The sequence below is a fragment of the Rhipicephalus microplus genome, chromosome 5 (assembly GCF_043290135.1).
Source record: "Rhipicephalus microplus isolate Deutch F79 chromosome 5, USDA_Rmic, whole genome shotgun sequence".
NCBI classification, from domain to species: Eukaryota; Metazoa; Arthropoda; class Arachnida; order Ixodida; family Ixodidae; genus Rhipicephalus; species Rhipicephalus microplus.
Window position 1 is genome coordinate 141,831,331 of NC_134704.1, and position 18,667 is coordinate 141,849,997.

General features: G+C 45.6%; 1 protein-coding gene across 1 annotated transcript in view; it reads left to right on the plus strand.

The window, feature by feature from the left end:
- Positions 1 to 8,688: 8,688 nt before the first annotated feature.
- Positions 8,689 to 18,667, plus strand: part of LOC142817580 (neprilysin-1-like) — a 33,226-nt gene continuing 23,247 nt past the window's right edge. Inside the window, exons 1-2 of the mRNA XM_075894629.1 lie at positions 8,689 to 8,748; positions 9,152 to 9,490. Of these exons, the coding sequence (XP_075750744.1) occupies positions 8,689 to 8,748; positions 9,152 to 9,490 (399 nt within the window). The remainder of the gene's footprint in view (positions 8,749 to 9,151; positions 9,491 to 18,667) is intronic.

Consider the following 18,667-nt stretch of genomic DNA (forward strand, 5'->3'; position numbering starts at 1 on the left):
GCGCGCGCCTTCCGTGTGCAGTCGCCATTTGACACTGCACTGGAGTCACTTGATAGCGCCTCTGACTGGCGTTTGCCACTGTGGTATAGCCATGGAGAAGGAGAGTGCAAATGCTGCTCAACGGGGCAGTAGAGCGGAGATGCTTAACTCATCGGATCCCCAAGTAGTTGCCTGGCAAAATAAACATACATGTGCCACATAATACGTATACCGTGTGTGTGTGTGTCATTAGAGCAGCTGTAAGCATGATAATCAAGCTTATTCTAGACAATCCGGAAAGTTTTCCAGAGGAGTGACGTCATGACCTTGACATACTTATTGGCGCCAGTGCGGGTGCTGCTATGCTATCACAGAAAGACAGACAATTCCAAATATCGTGTTGGGGCCATAGAGACAGCAGCGTGTTAGTTCACTGACCACCGAGCCGTCTTTGTTGCAATAGCGAAGCTACCTGGACGTTGAGCAGAAAATATACATGTGCCAAATATAACGTATGCCGTGTGTGTGTCATTGCAGCAGCAGAAAGCATGATAATCAAGCTAATTCTAGACACTCTGGAAAGCTAAGAATATTCAGCTGAACCTTTGCTAACGCTACGTATATCCTCACATAGCTGAGATACGCCACTGCCCTTTTTTTGTTCATTTCATACGGTTTTTTACCTATGCACGCTAGCTGCTCTAGGACAGAAAAATGGCAGCATGGGTGGGGCGAAGCATTCGTCCGTCCATTCGTTCTTGCTTCCGCCCGTCCATGAGTCCATCTGTGTGACCGTCCATGCGTACATCCGCCCGTCCATGCGTGCGTCTGTTCGTGCGTCCATCCCTGCGTCCGTTCATGCGTCCATCCTTGCACCTGTCTGTGTGTCCGTTAGTCTATCTATTCAACACTCCAACTACCACCATCTCACATCTTTTCATCATATATTCCTCGTATAGAAGCACCGCCATCCAGCGGACATTCCAAGGCCTAAATGAGAGGTGGCACACGCACACTTTCTTACGGCTTGCGATTCAGGTCTACTTTCCACCTTTAACCACCTCGAGTTCATGGTATAGACTACTTCACTCTATTCATGGCAGTGCGGTCCAACGCTAGCTAAACCTATGTAAAACCAAGGAGGTTACGCCCAGCGAGTATGACGTAGCAACCTTTTCCTGTCAGATAGTGCCAAATGTACATGCCCATGGCTTCTAATGGGAAATGAGAGACAGGAGGATTTGGCTTTTACTTTCTTACGGCTTGCGCTTCGTATCTACTTGCCAACTTTAACCACTTTGAGTTCATGGTATATTGGGCGTGAGGCCCACCACTGCAGGCGCGAGGGCTGCAATCGCTGTGACGTTCAGGGTTGGATCACGTGGTCTCACCTCGCTCTGGCGAAGGAAATCTGGTGATTGGATGCGTTGTTTTTAACCGCGACTTCGTGGTGTATTTTTTTTCACTTTTGACAAGGTTGTATTGCTCTGATTTCATATGTGCGAACTTCTGCAGACTACACGATGCGAAAAGTCGCAGTAAAGGATGCCGGTGGTGTGCCAAGGTTCCCTGCATACGCGATGCCACTGTCACGACCACCGGCAGTGCCACTGTCACCTCTCTCGTTTTTTTACAGTGAAAGCTGTTATGAGATCACTTTTGCGGTCACGTGCAGTTGCATGTTGTCCGGCACCGTCGGTTTCCATAACCATATCGCGTGAAATTAGAGGAGAAACCTTGCACCAATGACAGTGGTGCTTGAACCCGGGTCAGCAGGGTGCCAGCCCCGTATTCTACCATTGAATTACACCGGTGCTTGTAACTTGTCAAACCTGCCTTAGGCAGGCATGACCTAGCACCAATGGCACAGTGGCGCTCGAGCCCGGGTCCGCTAGGTGCCAGCCCAGCATTCTACCACTAAGCTACTCCGGTGCTTGTAACTTGTTGTCAAACTTGCCTTAGGCAGGCTTGATGTCGGGAAAGCAATCGCGTTAATACGACTTATAAAGCGTTTTACAACAGCGATAGGAGAACCATCAATTACTTTGTGGGGTGTAACATCCCAAAACCACCATATTATTATGAGAGACGCCGTAGTGGAGGGCTCCGGAAATTTCGACCACCTGGGGTTCTTTAACGTGCACCTAAATCTGAGTACAAGGGCCTCAACATTTGAGCCTCCATCGGAAATGCAGCCGCCACAGCCGGGATTCGAACCCGCGACCTGCGGGTCAGCAGCCGAGTACCTTAGCCACTAGACCACCATGGCGGGACAGCGATAGGAGAACCAGTCGTCGCACAATGCGATTAGCGTAACGAGGGGGTCGTTTAATGATTCAACTCATTGCAAAAGCTTGTTCTTGTTTCCCTGTTAACTGTGGCGCATACCCACTTCAGCCATCATTCCTCATTGTCGTCAGCCACTGCATGGACAATTGGCACAAACTTCCTAGCAGGTGTTTAGCGGACACTACGCTACTCAGAAGAATGATAAAAAATAGCATAGGGAATGCCTGCTTACTACCCAAAAGTTTATTATTAATGCCCTAGTGGGTACCATGCAAGTGTGCTTGCCGAATGAGTGTTTTGAAAAGGCCCTGAAAGGCCGCTCTTCTAGCTTTTGCTGTGACTGTGCTGCATCTACCGGGCAGGCCTGGCATTTTGTTGTTGTTGCTGTCGTGGTTGTTATTTAGAGGACATGGAGTTAAAATTACCACAGATCATGAATGTTCGCATTAAAGCAGGTCTCTTCAGTTTCCGCACGGTATCCTTGTTGAAAACGACAAATGAATGTGAAAACGGTTCGATTACGTATATATTAAAATAGGAAGGACGTCGGAGCGTACATGCGGGGGAAGTTGCGCTTATTACAATATAAAACAATGTGCGTCGTTGTCTGAATTTTCAGAGTCAAGTTAGCCAGGAAGTTTAATTCTTTTCTCTTTATTTTCCTTATTTTCACTATATTTCGGTCTATTTTGTGGCAAGTTGCTTCTGCGTGTTCGGCCAGCGCGTTCGACAAAACCTTCTTTCTTACTTCACGCATGTGCCGCTCTAGTCTTTGTTAAAGCTTATTTCTCTCGCCAAGGTAACCTTTACCACAGCCTGCGTCACCACCATCCTCCTGCCCGGGTGCCCGTCCCTGTGTATGTACCCTCCTGTAGTATTTAACTGATTTCGTGGAGTGAAATACAGTAAGAAAATAATAGTAAAAATAGGAGGTGCGAAAGAGGCTGCGGGCCGCGCGCGAGAGGTTGGCGGAGCAATCCAACCACGTACGTCACAGTGACGCCTCCGCATGGGGGCGCCACGGTATGTCCTCGCGCCCATCATTGTATTCATGGCACTGCAGCTCAATGCTCGCTAAACCTTTCTAAAACTGAGAAGGTAACACTCAGCGAGTATAACGTAGCAACCATTTCTTGTCAGTTAGTGCTCAATGTAGAGAGAGAGAGAGAGTTTATTTACAGAAAGGTAGTGAGGTCGGCCTAAGCTATAGTTTGCTCTGGCCTGCTACTCTACACTGGGGAAGGGTGACTGGAGAGTGGTCACCCTGGCTGCTAATGGGGATCGCAGCTTGCGCGTTAACTGAAAGCCAAACGCTCCTGTTTCTCATTCCTCCTTAGCAGCCATTGGAATGTACATTGAGCACTATCTTTTATTGTTCAACAACGCACAGAAAAAATTTCTCACTGGCACCACCTTGGAGGACAAAATGTTATACTTGTTACACACTACAACGGCTACGAGGGACGAACGGGTGCCGCTATAAAAAGCTTCGCCCTTAAAACGCCACGTGCAGTGAACAGCGCTATTAGCTGAACGGTGTTAGGGGAAAAAAATGACAGAATATGCACGGACTGAAATGGAGAGTGGGGTTGAAGCATTCGTCCGTCCATTCGTGCTTGCATCCGTCCGTCCATGCGTTCATCCGCCCGCCCATGCATGCGTCCCTTCGTGCATCCGTCCCTGCGTTCGTCCTTGCATCCGCCCCTGCGTCCGTTCATGCGTCCGTTCATGCGTCCATCCATGCATCTGTCTGTGTGTCCGTTCGTCCATCTATTCAACATTCCAAGTACCTCCGTCTCGCATGTTTCCATCATATATTCCCCATATAGAAGCAGCACCATTAAGGGGACATTCCAAGGACTAAACGAGAGGGGGCACACGCACACTTTCTTACGGCTTGCGCTTCGGGTCTACTTCCCACCTTTAACCACCTCTACGGCATTTAGGCGCTCGGGGAGGCCAATCATAAAGACATTACGTATTATCGGTGAGTTGCCAGAACCTTGTGGGGCGCCGACGCTGTTAATACACCTGTATTCAGATGTGAGTTTGCCAGTGTTAAAAGACGAGTCTGTTTATGAGAAAATTCTTCGCCTAATCGTACGCTAAGTTACTTAGATTTAGAGTGGCAGTCTTGCGTAGTATGGCTGCGTGATCTGCGTTGTCGAATGCTTTCTTGAAATGTTATGCTAGAATGACCCTAGTATCTCTCATCTTGTTGTCAAGTGTGTGGTGTTTGATAGGAAACATAGAATCCTGCGTTGGGAGATGAGCTCCAAACCGGAACATGGTGCACGGGTTTGCTTTAGTGTCCTCCAAATGCATGTTGATACGACTGAGGTGGGCGTGTTCTATTAAATTTCCGACACACGAAGTAAGGAACATGGGACAAAGGTTCACAACATTTGGGTGTTTTCTGTGCTTGGGAATGAGCACCATTTTTGTCCTTTTCCTTTGATCGGATATGGGCCCTCGGGTCTAGCATTCGTTCATGTAGTTAATCAGTTTGGAGATGATGTCCGCGTATTCCAAAAAGCTTTATTGGTTACGCCATCCGGTAACGGGGCCAGTTTGCTGTTGACTTTTTGCAAAACGGTCAAGATTGCCACCTCATAAAAGACCCTGTCGAGCTTTCTCGCGTATTTATCATGCGGAGTAGCCAGGTTCTCAGGAACGTATCTGTCGCACAGCTCCACAAGCATTTCTTTTTTGTAATTGGCGTGTCTCTGTATTATGGTTTCTCTGATTTGCCTTGCTCTTGGTTGGGTCGAGCAGGTGCAACGACAGGCGTCACATGTTACCTATGCCAATCTGCACTTCGTTGTGTTGCAGATCTCTTTCCATTGCTCTTTACAAGTGAAGCAATGCATTTGCTCAACTGCCTATGGTGTCTTTGAGTAACGCAATGCATTTACTCAACTGCACTGTGTCTTTGTTTCTGTCACCTGGCCTGTATTGATGGTTTAGCCTCCAACATGTTTACTAGGCGGCTGTCTATTTTATCAAAGGGAAGTTCTGACGTCAGTGTCTTTGTAACGTATTTGACATCAGACATAACTTTTTCGGCTCACTGTTGGATTTCTGTGATGAGCTCTTGACTCATTGCGGCTATATTCTGACAGAACGTACCCCAGTCTGTTCACTGAAATGTTTTGATGATACGAATTTCAGAAGTGTGGAGTAATTTCGTTTCGAGAATTTTTATTCGCTACCAAGATCTTCGAACGTGTTTCTTCAACTGGATCCTCTCGTGATAGGTTAGCTTAGGTCGACTCTGTTAGGTTAGGTTGGTTACGTTAGGTCGGCTGTGGTGTCTCTCATCAGCATGGTTCCCATTATTGTTCGTGAGCTGGGGTCGGAAATGAAAGCCAGGCCTGCCTCCTGTATGTCTTATTGTTAAGTCTTGCCTTTGGCTCTCGTGTAGGCATAGCCCTATGCTTCGTGTGGATTGTTAATATGTTTCACCCGATTGACTTATATTGCCAGCCTGCAAGGTCAGGGGCTTCTTTAAGTAGTGTTCGTAAGCACTGTACTTCGTGCGCATGATTGCTGTACAGGTTACAGAACGTGCTGGATTGCTTCTTGCTTTTGGGTATAATTTCTATCAATTATTGTTCGATTTGCGCTACTTTAATGTAATGATAAATGGCCAATTACTTTCCCTTACCCCTCTTTTTACAGTGTGGTTCTCCCCGGAGGAAGGACAATTCAGTTATTAACCGGGAAGTTTGGCTAATTCGTGTGTCTCTTGTAACATTATTTCGTCTCGTTTCGATTTGTTTTAAAGCATTGTTGCACGACAAGTTTTTTTTTTCGCGACGTAACTCCTACATTCTACTGCCAATTGCCAGCTCATTTTTCTTACCACGTGTGGCTATTTTTGTGCGGTAGGAGGTTGGAGGACTCGGAAGAGTTGAACTTAGCGGCTCCCGATACAGCTGCAATGCTTATAGCAGCAGTTTTGGAATTGATTGGATGTGACCCCGGCAGTGGGGGCTCCTGCTGGGTTAACTGGCGAGAGTTTGGCTACCCTGGGACTCTAGGTCACTACGTTGTTTTCGAATTATTCAAGTCTGCAAATCATGGACGTGATCGCCCACCTGAGAGTACCAATGGCTTCCACTAAGTCTTTGAGTACACTTTAGATTTTTGTTAACATTTTCTTTAGGTCGGGAAGTTGCGATCCGGTTTGGCTGATAACTGCCGAAGCCTTTCTCTTAGATGGCGGTTGGTTGTCGTCTTCCCCCTTGAGAAGCTGGGATGAACACGTACCTCCTGTAATCTGCTTTCGTTTAGAGCTGGTCAACTTGGCGCAAGCCGCATTGCCTTCCTATCTGCGCTTTATAAATTTATGCCAGCAACCAAAAGGACACGCTGTTAGTGTTACCGCGCGATATAAAATTTTTTTTCTACTTTTATCGTGATTTTTTTTTCGTTGGATTGTCGAACCGTTTTACCTCTCTGATTTTTTTCTTTTACAGTGCGTTTCATCTCTCTGTTTCTGATGTTGTGCAACCTTCAACTTCCCTTTATAACATACGGTGTGGCCAATCCCACTTGTGGTCATGAGCAAGGTTCTCTTGTTCTCTTAGTCTATTCAAAACAAATGCAAAGTATAAACCAAGGGGGGTAATGCGGCAGTGAAGTTTCGCGATGGACACTTCCAGCTAGGTACTTAGTTATTCTGAATCCTGAATTCTATGAACAAATGCGAGCTTCATTTTGAATACTATGAGCATGCCGCCCATGCAATGGGACTTTACTCAAGGTAAGGAAATTCGGCAGATACCATATACCTTGGGAATCCACGTTATGCGAAGCGTGCAGAAAGAATGGGACCATGTATGTTTGTAATTTAGCGACAAGTTATTAAACGACGCTAAATATATTAACAATTATTACCCGCGCAAACGTACATTGAACAGTTGGTATTTATAAACCCTTGTTTGCCTTTGCACAACAACGTCAACAGGAACATCAGTATTCAAGACCAGAGACAATAAGCTGATTAGAAGCGCTGGTGCTCGCGAAGATGGTAACCCTGGACAATGGTACATAACTGAACGACAGCGCATGACACCTAACTACAATTTACGTAACTCGACATGACAGCTCTATCAAAGGAGTACATATATAACGTCTTTAAAATTCGATAGCGAACACTGCAACCACAACTCACGTTCCACGTTTATTTGAAAGGTAGTTCCGTAAACTGGTGTGGCTGTGTGGTAGAATACTTGATTGTCCCACAAAATGCTGGGGTTTGACTTCTGCTGGGGCCCCGACAATTATTCTTTGCATTCATGAGGTCAACGGTGCTGATGTCATGTTTTAGATACTAAGTGTTCATCACTTGTGGTTCATAGCCGCATGCCAGTGGCACCTAGCCGCCCGTGGGTATGTGCCACCGTCTGGCGGTAAGTGTTTGACGGCGTACGTGACAGGATTGTGACTTTATTCATCTCTTGACCAGCGCATCATATTCGTCAAACCATCCTACCTTTTCATACTAATTTTTGTTCCCGCCAAGTTACGGGGACGAGCACAATATCACCCAGATGTAAGTGGCTGGATAGATAGATAGATAGATAGATAGATAGATAGATAGATAGATAGATAGATAGATAGATAGATAGATAGATAGATAGATAGATAGGAGACAAAGGTGTTTGCAGTTCGCAAAAAAAAAATGTTTGGCATTTACAAACGGGTTGCGAGCCTAACCTGCCCCTTAAAACCCACCTTCAGCTGACCTCACTTGCATTAACTCGCACATTGAACTTAAGACGTGCGGGGCGGTTTTTATTGCTTTAGAATTAAAACAGACCCTCTTGGCGAGGCCGACATTCAAGTCACGAATGGGCATTGACCTGTAAAAAATCCTATCTCCATAACGATGAACCATCGCAATCAGTATTAGAGGATCGCTGTGTTTTAGCTACAGGGCTGCCTTTGATATGCTCGTGCTGTTTGTAAAGTCAACAAAGCTGGCAAGTTCTAACATTATATTTCTCGTTCTAGAACGCTTTACAGTAAGTACCTAGTAGTACTATTACGAATATTGCGGTGCAGTTTGATTTCAATTATCTGGTACGCTAACAAGCACCCGCAATATTCGTCGTCTCTTCTTCAGCGGTTACTTTTATTTATCATTTCGTCACATCGGACGATCATGACTAAAAGTTCATTCACCCAATTTTCCGTCCACTGCCATTGTCGGAAAGGCTATCTTTTACTGTCTTTATCATCATCAGCATTCCCATCGAGATTGCTCGTGGGCTCGAGACCCGCAGGTGCACCAGAAGAAGAAGATTCCCCGTCGGGTCCGGCCACGCTTTTAACGAGCTCCGTAGCCAGCGATCAAGAAAGAGGGCAAGAACACCACCTTCACGGCGAACTCGACTCTAACAGCAGTCGGCGATGCACTACCTTCCCCATCTGCGAAAGATCATTACAAAAAAGAAGAAGCAAAAGCCGACGGTAAGTGCAGGGCCCTGCTGGCCATCGCTATCGAATAAGCACCAGCGTGACCACTGTTCTTGAGAAGTATTTGTGAGACGCAGTACCGCTTGCGGTCTGAGATCCCACTCCCGAATGAACATCGAAAGTGTAATATCTGATACCACTAAGGATGTATCTTAGGTGGCAACACCAGGTTACCGGTATCGCTTAGAACTGAGAATGGGGGAGCACGGTTGAGAGCGGGCGCGTTCTCCTCAGGCTTAAGTTCTTCATAGAGGCCTTCAAAAACGTCGAAGGCATGAAAAGTAGACGCTCATGACGATTTCGTTGGCAGTGCTGATTATTACTAAGCTCTGGATGGCATTGAGTGCAGTAACTGAGGCTTAATTTCCTTCTCTCTGTTTCCATTCCACCATCTCAGCGAGTGAAGCTGAGCGAGCCGCTCGACTTCCACACGGAGAGGAGCAGAGCCTCGACCACACTCTCGGCAGTTGTGCACGGCGAAGAGGCCACCATCCCTGCGGTGCCCTTCGGCAACCGATTCAGGCCCCAGGTGGTAGGCCAGCGCGTGGCAGGCCCCATTCCCGTGCACGAGGAACTACGCCGCCGGGACTCCGACTCCTCAACGCGCCACGCGGTTTGTGCTGTCATCGTCAGCGTGTCCGTAATCGTTGGCATATGCGGCACAGCACTAATCTTGGCCTGGAACACCGAGGTCGAGAAGCCCGTCTGTGACGAGGCCTGCATGGAATACACCACGGTACGGCGCATCCTGCATTTAGCACTAAATAGAATGAAGCTTCTGCGATCGTTGGCTCGAGTCAAATTTAAAACAAAACTTCGTTAAAATATAGCAATGTTCGACCCCAAACTACTTGTCCGATTTACTGGGTGAAACAGAGCACTGTGTTATGGTCGAAAAAGACGCGCAGCTGGCAAACATGTTGGAAAGAGCGATGTAGTGTAAGTTAGAGAATGTCACCAATTTCGGACAAGGAACATCGATATCCCCTGTATTTAGTTACTTAACTATTTATTTATAAGTATATTCAGTTATTTTATTTTGTTCTTCCTTTCTGTCGTTTTAGGCAGCTTTAAGTGAGTCAACTCGAGATGTAGTGTAGAATGTAGCAGATTTCTCAAATACCTTGGGTACTATGTCCGCTACCAGGCCCTCAGGAATGCTTACATTTCTCAGCGTGTTATCGAGACAGGCGAGGTGCTTATTATGGTACAAGACGACAAAATAGAAAAGCTGGCACATACTTGAATTACCTACTTTGCCCTTGATAATAAGTTTGCTCGTCCACTTCAGCTATAGATGAAGACAAATCGCCCGCTGCAGTGGTTTAGCGGCCAAGACACTCGGCTGCTGATTGAATCCCGGCTGCGGCGGCTGCATTTTCGATGGAGGTGACAATGCTGTAGGCCCGTGTGCTCATACTGGATGAAAGAACCCAAGGTGGTCGAAATAGCCGGAGCCCTTCACTACGGTCTCTCTTATAATCATATGATGGTTTTGGGACTTAATCCCCACTCATACACCTGTAGCCAAAGCATATGCGTGAATCATTCCATAATATGTGGCACGAGGCTCAACCATATTTTTTACTTATTTTGAATTACCCTTAAGATCTTCGATGTAAGTGTTACACAGGCGGACATATAACATAGAATTCAAAAAGTTACGGAGTGAAAGTAACGGTACGAACGTACAATCTTGACAATTGGCTGGTATACATTTGTTGAAAAATACAACCGCAAAAAATAAATGCACAATACAACATACTTTGAAATTAGAAACTCAAGTAAGTAGACACACGTACGTTATTAAATATGGACCTTTGGGAAAACTTTACACAAGGGTAACACAAAAAAAGCTTCTTGAAATGGTGAAGTTTCGTTTCTCTTGAGTTGCTCATGATAAACTTTAGGTTTGTGCACAGACTGTGTCCTTGTCCCTTAACGGTGGTAAGCGGCGCACGTTGTGACACAAATTTTGATACCACGAAAAAATGCGCATTTCTCTCGTGATTGCCTGCCGGTGATAGATTTTGAAGAATTGAAAAAAGGATACTTGATTTTACAAGGTTGACTTCAGAAGCGTCACTTGCGATATTCTGCACACTGTTGGGGCGATCATAAGGGATCTCGTTTGGCGCTTGTAAAAAACGCAGCGTAAGTAGTACATCATATACAGACACACCGCACGGTGCAGTGAACTTCAACAAAGAAGTCTCTGAATGCCTTCGCCAAACGGAGTTCAACTTATCACAACAAAATACACCTTATACTTTCTTGGTAACAAATAAAAAAAAACACAAAAACTGAGGGCCAGGAAGGGTGAGGCACTGTCATTAACGACAGGCACGTGTGTGGTCATGGATGAACTAAATTTTCCCTGTTCATGTAAATCTACTAGAAGCGTCTTATATAGATTTACGAGGCATAATGTAAATTAGTACCCGGCTAATCCGACCATCCTAAGACTGAAAGATTGGTTCACTTGTAAACTATTGTTATGGAGTCGACCTGTAATTGTTTCTCCCGCGATATTCGTAACCTTTATCGTGGATATATCGACTGTGTAATAGTATTGGCATTCTAACAGTGTGAATTGATCTCGTAGGTGCTTAGGCTGTGAGCTTTCTTTCAAATCTTGTGGAGCTCTATGCCCAACCATGCCATTTTCAGGCAATGGCTGTAGCCAATTGTAAAGCAACGTGAGCGACAAAAGGCACTCCATAGACATGCGTAAGACACTTTTGAAATCTCAAAGAGAATGTAGGTAGCTCCGTCATATTCTGATAAACACAGAGATATGAGGCTTCACGTCATGCCAAGCAGTTACTTTCCTTTGAAATTGTTTCCTGCAAAAAGCTTCTTTCCCCATGTTTCTACTTACAAAACATAAGCATGAACTCCTCCAGGAGGTGCATTGTCAGCGTTGTGAAAAATCAGGCGAATACACCTCAAGGGTTACTTATACTAGGCACCCAAGGTAAACGCTGCACAGAGTAAGCTCAGAGAAAGGGGTCTACTGAATGTTGAAAGCCAATTGATTTTAGCATTCATACTCTGCAATATTCTCAAGGCACACATATCCAGTCTAAGTAACATCTGACAACAGTGATTGGTTTTGCGATATGGAAAGTGTGAGCTCCGATGACGGTGCAGTTGCACTCGTGTAGTCCCTGTTTTTCAATAAGTCAGCTTCTGTAGACGGAAATTTCTTTGCTACATAGGCCCACAATACGTGGCATTGTCAGATGAGACGAGTGTTCACAGGATCATCTGTCCTCGTCTTTTTGCACGTTCGACTCCCCTCTTCGCTCACGATGAACTGCGATGTGGCCGAACGCACAAGTTCGTAAAGCGTGTTGTTGGACTAGATGGCGCATGCTACAGGAAAATTAAACGACGCAACTTGCAAAAAAAATAAAAACAGGGGAAAGGAATGGGCGTCATATTTGCAGCAAACATTATTCATGCAAAACCACCGCAATATATACCTCATACAACATATGCGCAAAAACACACCATGCGTGAAGTTACAAAAGCGACTACTATTAATCCACGTGCTAAGAAACCTTTCATGAAAATCAAATGCAGGGGAACGCCAGGACCACATATGTATCGCTAGTTTATGTATCTCTCCTTTTTTCTTTCTGTGGAGGTAAGCTTCTAGCATCTCTTGCTCAATCCCCTCCTTGCTTCTATTTATGATGGTGAATTGACAAATTGCCACAGAGCCACATGTGCTCCAGCGCCTAGGCAAAAGCCCTAAAAGATAGCTCTTGATCCAAAGATCATGATCACTACATTTATTATTTACTCGTAAGCGAGTTTGGCCTATGTAAACCCTCCCATAGGAAGCCAGAATACGCAGACAACTCCCATCAGGCAGATGAAGTGGGGTCTCGCATGCCTCTTACCACAGAAAGAGGCACAAATCATGTTTAAATCTGTGGGCACAGGCCTGACAGCTGCAATTTTTTTAAACATGAATTCGAGTATGAAAAAAAATCCTCGAGTGTATTAATTAAGTTTTCACTTGGTTAGTACATTTTCTTCAGTGACGCTGGTGTCTATATCTACAATAGCGATGGTCAGCGGATCTTCCTTAATGGGCCAAAAAAATCCTTCTGAAAGCAGACACGGCTGTGAACTGCTCTGTAAAGCCTTGCAGTCGGGCGTCCCACGTAACAGTTAAAAGCGTAGTGCAGAAGTTCCTGTTTTTGAGGTGCCCTTTTTTAAAAGATGGGCTGGTTGCCACTCTCCACGGTAGGCGGGTCTCTGTCCTCCAACACCACGAAAGATTATTAGCCAACAGCCGACTTAAGTTTACAGCAGTGTCTGGATCACATTCCGTTGTTCTTGTTGACACTGTGTATAATAGTTGTAGTTAAATATTCAGGATTAAAAAATTAAAAAATCACAGCGTATCTACGGAGTGAGGCATAAAGAGTTGGTCAAAGTGATCGCTTCAGGCACTTGGCCGTGGATTCCCGCGCCCATGCCACCTCGGGATCGACTGACCTTTGCGTATGTTTCACCACCCACCACCACTTCAAGGCTCTCAAAAAGGGACTCGGCTGTCTGTGTGCGTTTCACCGCTGCCTTTCCGGCTCTTAGATTGGGATTCACTTGTCTGTGTGCACGTTTTTAAGCCGTTGCGAGGGCTCTTCACGGCGAGCGCACGCTGCAGCCGCTTTCCGAACCCTCCGTTCTGCCGTCTTGTCTTCATCGTTCATTGCCGGGTGCACAAGCGCAGCGATTGCCTGCGAAAGGAGAAGCACACCAAGAGCGAACACACGCAAGAGCAAGAAAGGCAAGAGCATGCGTCTCCAAAGCATTGGAGTGGAGCGATAGAGTTACTGTATGGATGGATGGGTGGATGGATATGGCTGTACCCTTTAGATCGGGCGGTGGCTAGCGCCACCAAACCGTAATTTTTAATGATACAAAAACTAGATTTATTTCTTTCCTTAAATAGTGAGGTTGAGTATTCGTACTTTGCAGTGAAGAGTTTAATTTTCACTCGTGCCTTGACTTTAGCCACCAATCAGATAACCTCTTTCTAGTTAAGTCTACCCGCTTAAAGTCTATTTTGCCCTCGCGGTCCCTAAACCTAAGTGCTTTGAAAAACTCTGCGCCATCATCCTGAACTATAGGGTAAAGTCCTTAACAGAACATTATCAAGTGTTCAGGAGTTTCTTCTTCCTCTACACACGCACTGCATACTGCGTCTACCCCTTCGTATTTGGCCCGATATGTCTTGGTTCGCAGTACTTCCTTCCTGGCATCAAACAGTAGAGAACTACCCCGAGTATTATCATAGATCCTTTCCTTGGCAATTTTTTGCTTAAATGTTCGATAGATCTCTAGTGCAGACTTCTTAATCGTGCTCATTCTCCACATGTCAGTTTCCGTTTCCTTCACTTTCTTCTTAACCAACAGTTGTTTTTGGTTTGGCCACCTGCTGTTTTGCAGGTATTTACCAGTCAATTTCCTGGTTCGCTTCCTCCATTTTGTATCGACATTCTTCATGTACAAGCAGCTGGAAACCTTCCTAGCCCAACGCTCCTCCCCCATTTCTCTCAATCGCTTCTCAAATTTTATCTTGCTGCTAGCTTCCCTGCCCTCAAGTTATGTCCATCCCCTATCACCTTGTACTCCCTGATTTAGTGTATTCCCTTGAGCTCCATAAGCAAGCCTACCTATTCCACGTTGCTTAATTTCTAATCTTGCTTCAACTTCTGATCTCATGCACAAGACCGCATTGCCGAACGTCAGCCCAGGAACCATGACCCCTTTCCATATTCCTCTCACAACATCATACCTACTGTAATTCCACAGTGCCCTATTTTTCATGACTGCTGCATTCCTGTTACCTTTACTCGTCACGTATATTTCGTGTTCCCTCAGATACTCGGTCCCATTGCTTATCCATACGCCCAGATATTTGTATTTATCTGTTACCTCTAGCGTGACCTCCTGTATTCTAAGCTCACTACCTTCGTTGTCATTGAAAATCATGACTGCTGATTTTTCCTAACTGAATCTAAAATCTAAACTATCTCCCTCCTTACCGCAGATGTCCATCAATCTCTGCAAATCTTCCTTGTTGTTGGCCATTAGCACTATATCATCTGCGTACATTATAGCTGGTAGTGCCTGATCAATAAGTTTTCCTTGTTTGACTAGAGAGAGGTTGAATCCCAGTCCACTTCCCTCTAATTTTTCCTGTAATCCTTGTAGGTACAACATGAATATTAAGGGTTACAGGGGGCACCCCTGCCTAAGCCCCCGTTTTACCTCTGCAGGCTTGAATACCTGTTTTTCCCACTTGATAACTACCTTGTTACCTTTATAGATACCCTTTAAAGATTAGTGACTACATGTTCCACGCCTAGTGTGTCCAGTATTCCCCACAATTTCTCTTGAACCACGCTATCGTACGCTCCCTTGATATCCAAAATTGCTAGCCACAGGGGCCTGTGTTCTTTTTCTGCTATTTCGATGCACTGTGTCAGTGAGAAGAGATTGTCTTCCAACCTCCTGTGTTTCCGAAACACATTCTGCAGTTCCCCCAGCACCCCCTCGTCCTCTATCCACGCCTGCAGTCTTTCCTTTATAATCTGCATCGCCAGCCTGTAGACCACTGATGTCACTGTTATAGGACGGTAGTTGTTTATGTCAGCTTTGTCCCCCTTTCCTTGCTCATCCTTGATCATGCTCATCCTGCTAAGTTTCCATCCATCGGGAACTTCACCATCGATTATTATTGTGCTCACTGTCTCTCTCAAAGCCTACTTAGACTTCGGACCTAATGTCTTTATAAGCCTAATTCGAATGCCATCTGGGCCTAATGATGTACTACTAGGAACCCTTTTCTCAGTCCTTTCCCACTCTTGTTGTGAAAATGGAGCCATTGCACCACTTGATTCGTCCTTGTCTATTGTGGTGCATAAACTACTTCCTTGTTGAAATTTTTCTGTCACCCTTGTTCTTATATATTCAATAGTTCGTCCCCTTCTAGCCTAGCACCTTGGGCTGTAGTTATAAAACTCTGCTTTAGGCTCGTCTCATTTATTAGGGAGTTTAGATGGTTCCAAAATTTCGCAGCTGCCTTTCTATCTTTTTTATGTACTTCTGCCAGCCACTGAGCTCCCTTCTTTCTAATCTTTTCTTTGATCAGAAGGGATGCATCCCTTCTACAGCTTAGAAAGGTTGCCCATTTTCTTTCAACATCATCTGTCGGTTCCCCCCGCTGCTTAGCATGTCTGTGTTCCCTAGAGGCTTCCTGACGTTTTGCTATGGCTCTCTTAACTTCCTCATCCCACCAACTTTTGGGTTTGTGTCTTCTTTTCCGGGGTGACTTGTCACACGTCTTAGCAAGCTCTAGCTCAAAGAGTCTAATTAGATTCGTGTATGTCCACACTGTCTTATTATCCTCCGTGATTACTTTCTCAATTTGTTTAGTAGCTATTTCAGTTTGCCTTTCTAGATAAAGGATTCGTACTTTGCAGTGAAGAGTTTAATTTTCACTCGTACCTAATTGCGGAGCGAGTGCCCCAGCGCCATCTATAGAGCAATCTGAGTACTAGGTTAACGAGCTTGGCAGAGTCATCTAGTGAGCAACCAGAAAACTGGAGGAAGTGGCTAGAGAACGCTGGGCTAGCCTTCACCCCTAATACATGGTTTGGATGTTTGCTGCAAATTGACATCAAAGCGCTTGCGCAATGACTGTAGGTACCTTACAATGACTAGAGACGGCAGCGTTCCTTGTGCTAGCTCATTACATATTCGCCCACGTTAGGCGTTATGGCCACGCGTAAATCAGACACGCGCACACGACCCATTGTAGCCCTGCTACGATTTCGCCAGAGGGAGACGCAAGCATCACGTTTTATTTTGTCTGAATCCGTCTATTTATTGCGTTTTTATATGCGAAGCATTTCTAAGCGAACTTCAGCGACATTGCGCGTATCTATCTATCTATCTATTTATCTATCTATCTATCTATCTATCTAGCCGCTTACGACTTTTAGCTCTCCTGGCCGTTTCGATAATGGATATGTTACCAAACATTTAATGGCATAACAAGACTGTATGAAAAACATAACTGACTAATCATTACATGAAAACCATGGCGTCAGTGTTATGAATATCATGATTTACATTTCGTGCTCCTGCAGCTCTTGCGGTGGTTTAGTTCACATGTCATGTTGCAAAACTGGTTTGGTATGACATTACTGCATGGTGATCACAAGCGACAGTCCCTAACATGAAAATCATGACATGGGTGTCATGTAAAAACATGACTAAATGCCAAGTTCATGATGCGCTCGTGAACGTTTCGCTAGCGTCACATATACCAAATTTTGTATTGCGGTACGTAAATCAATGACGAAGATATGTGATTGGTGCAACATGATAATCATATTATGCGCGTCTTGTAACAACATGAATACATGCCACGCTCATGACGCGCTGGCGGCCGTTTCGCTAGCTTCTTTTATACCAAATTTGGTATTACGGAACGTGAATGGATGACGAAGGTAAGATACTGGTGCAAACACGATAAACATGAGATTCGTGTCACGCAACAACATGACTACATGATATGCTCATGATGCACTCGCGGCCATTTCAATAGCTTCACATGTACCAAACTCGGTATTACGCGACGTGAAAGGACAAAATATGTAAATGACACATCCAAACATGATAATGACGACATGCGTGTCATGTAACAACATCATTGCATGCCACAATCATTATGCGCTCGCGGCCGTTTCGCTAGTTTTACATAGGCCAAATTTGGTATAACGTGACGTTAATGAATGAAGAAGGTATCTGACTGGTGCAAATATGATAATTATGAGATGCGTGTCATGTGAGAACATGGCTACCTGCCACAATCAAGGCGGCAATACAATTCGACGTGACGTGGTGCGCGTTCTCACCGGTGCTCATTTCGTCGGGTCACGCCGGCGTTGCCACGCCAGGCAGCGGTCTTGCCGTACACTCGCAGGCGAGTGCTGCACTGCGTTACATTGACACATGCGCGTTTCAGCGCGGTCTGGCATCCCTGCGTCACGAAAAAAGGGATGCGCAGTGTTGTCTGGGTGAGGCATCGGTGCGAAATGCAGCAGGTCGCATTTCGCGCAGGTTGCCGTCGGCCGCGTTGACGGACACTGGTGGCGCCGGTCGCGCCTAGCGTCAGACTATAGAGTGCTCACGTTTTGCTAAGGTAGCGTCACTATACCCAGCGTGCGCTTGCATCATTGCTACCGTTTGCTACCATCATTGCCACTATTTTGCTAGCTCCACATATACCGCCCCGCCGCGGTGGTCTAGTGGCTAAGGTACTCGGCTGATGACCCGCAGGTCGCGGGTTCAAATCCCGGCTGCGGCGGCTGCAATTCCGATGGAGGCGAAAATGTTGTAGGCCCGTGTACTCAGATTTGGGTGCACGTTAAAGAACCCCAGGTGGTCAAAATTTCCGGAGCCCTCCACTACGGCGTCTCTCATAATCATATGGTGGTTTTGGGACGTTAAACCCCCCAAATCTAGCTTCACATATATCAGTTTTGGTGTTGCGTAACGTCAATGGATGACGAAAGTATATGACTGATGCAAACATGATAATCCTGACACGCGTGTCATGTAAGAACATGACGACCTACCACGCTCATAGCGTGCTCATGGTCGTTTCGCTAGCTGCACATATAGTAAATGGGGTATTACGTGATGTGAATAGATGGCGATTGCAAACGACGTATTCAAACATGATAGTCATGACACGGAAGTTACGTACGGCATCAATTACCTCCACCTCGTAACATTGTGCTCATTTCAAAGTGACATATCAGCCTTTCTCATTCATGCTTCGCATATCATCGATTCTCACTGTATGTGGGATCTGTCC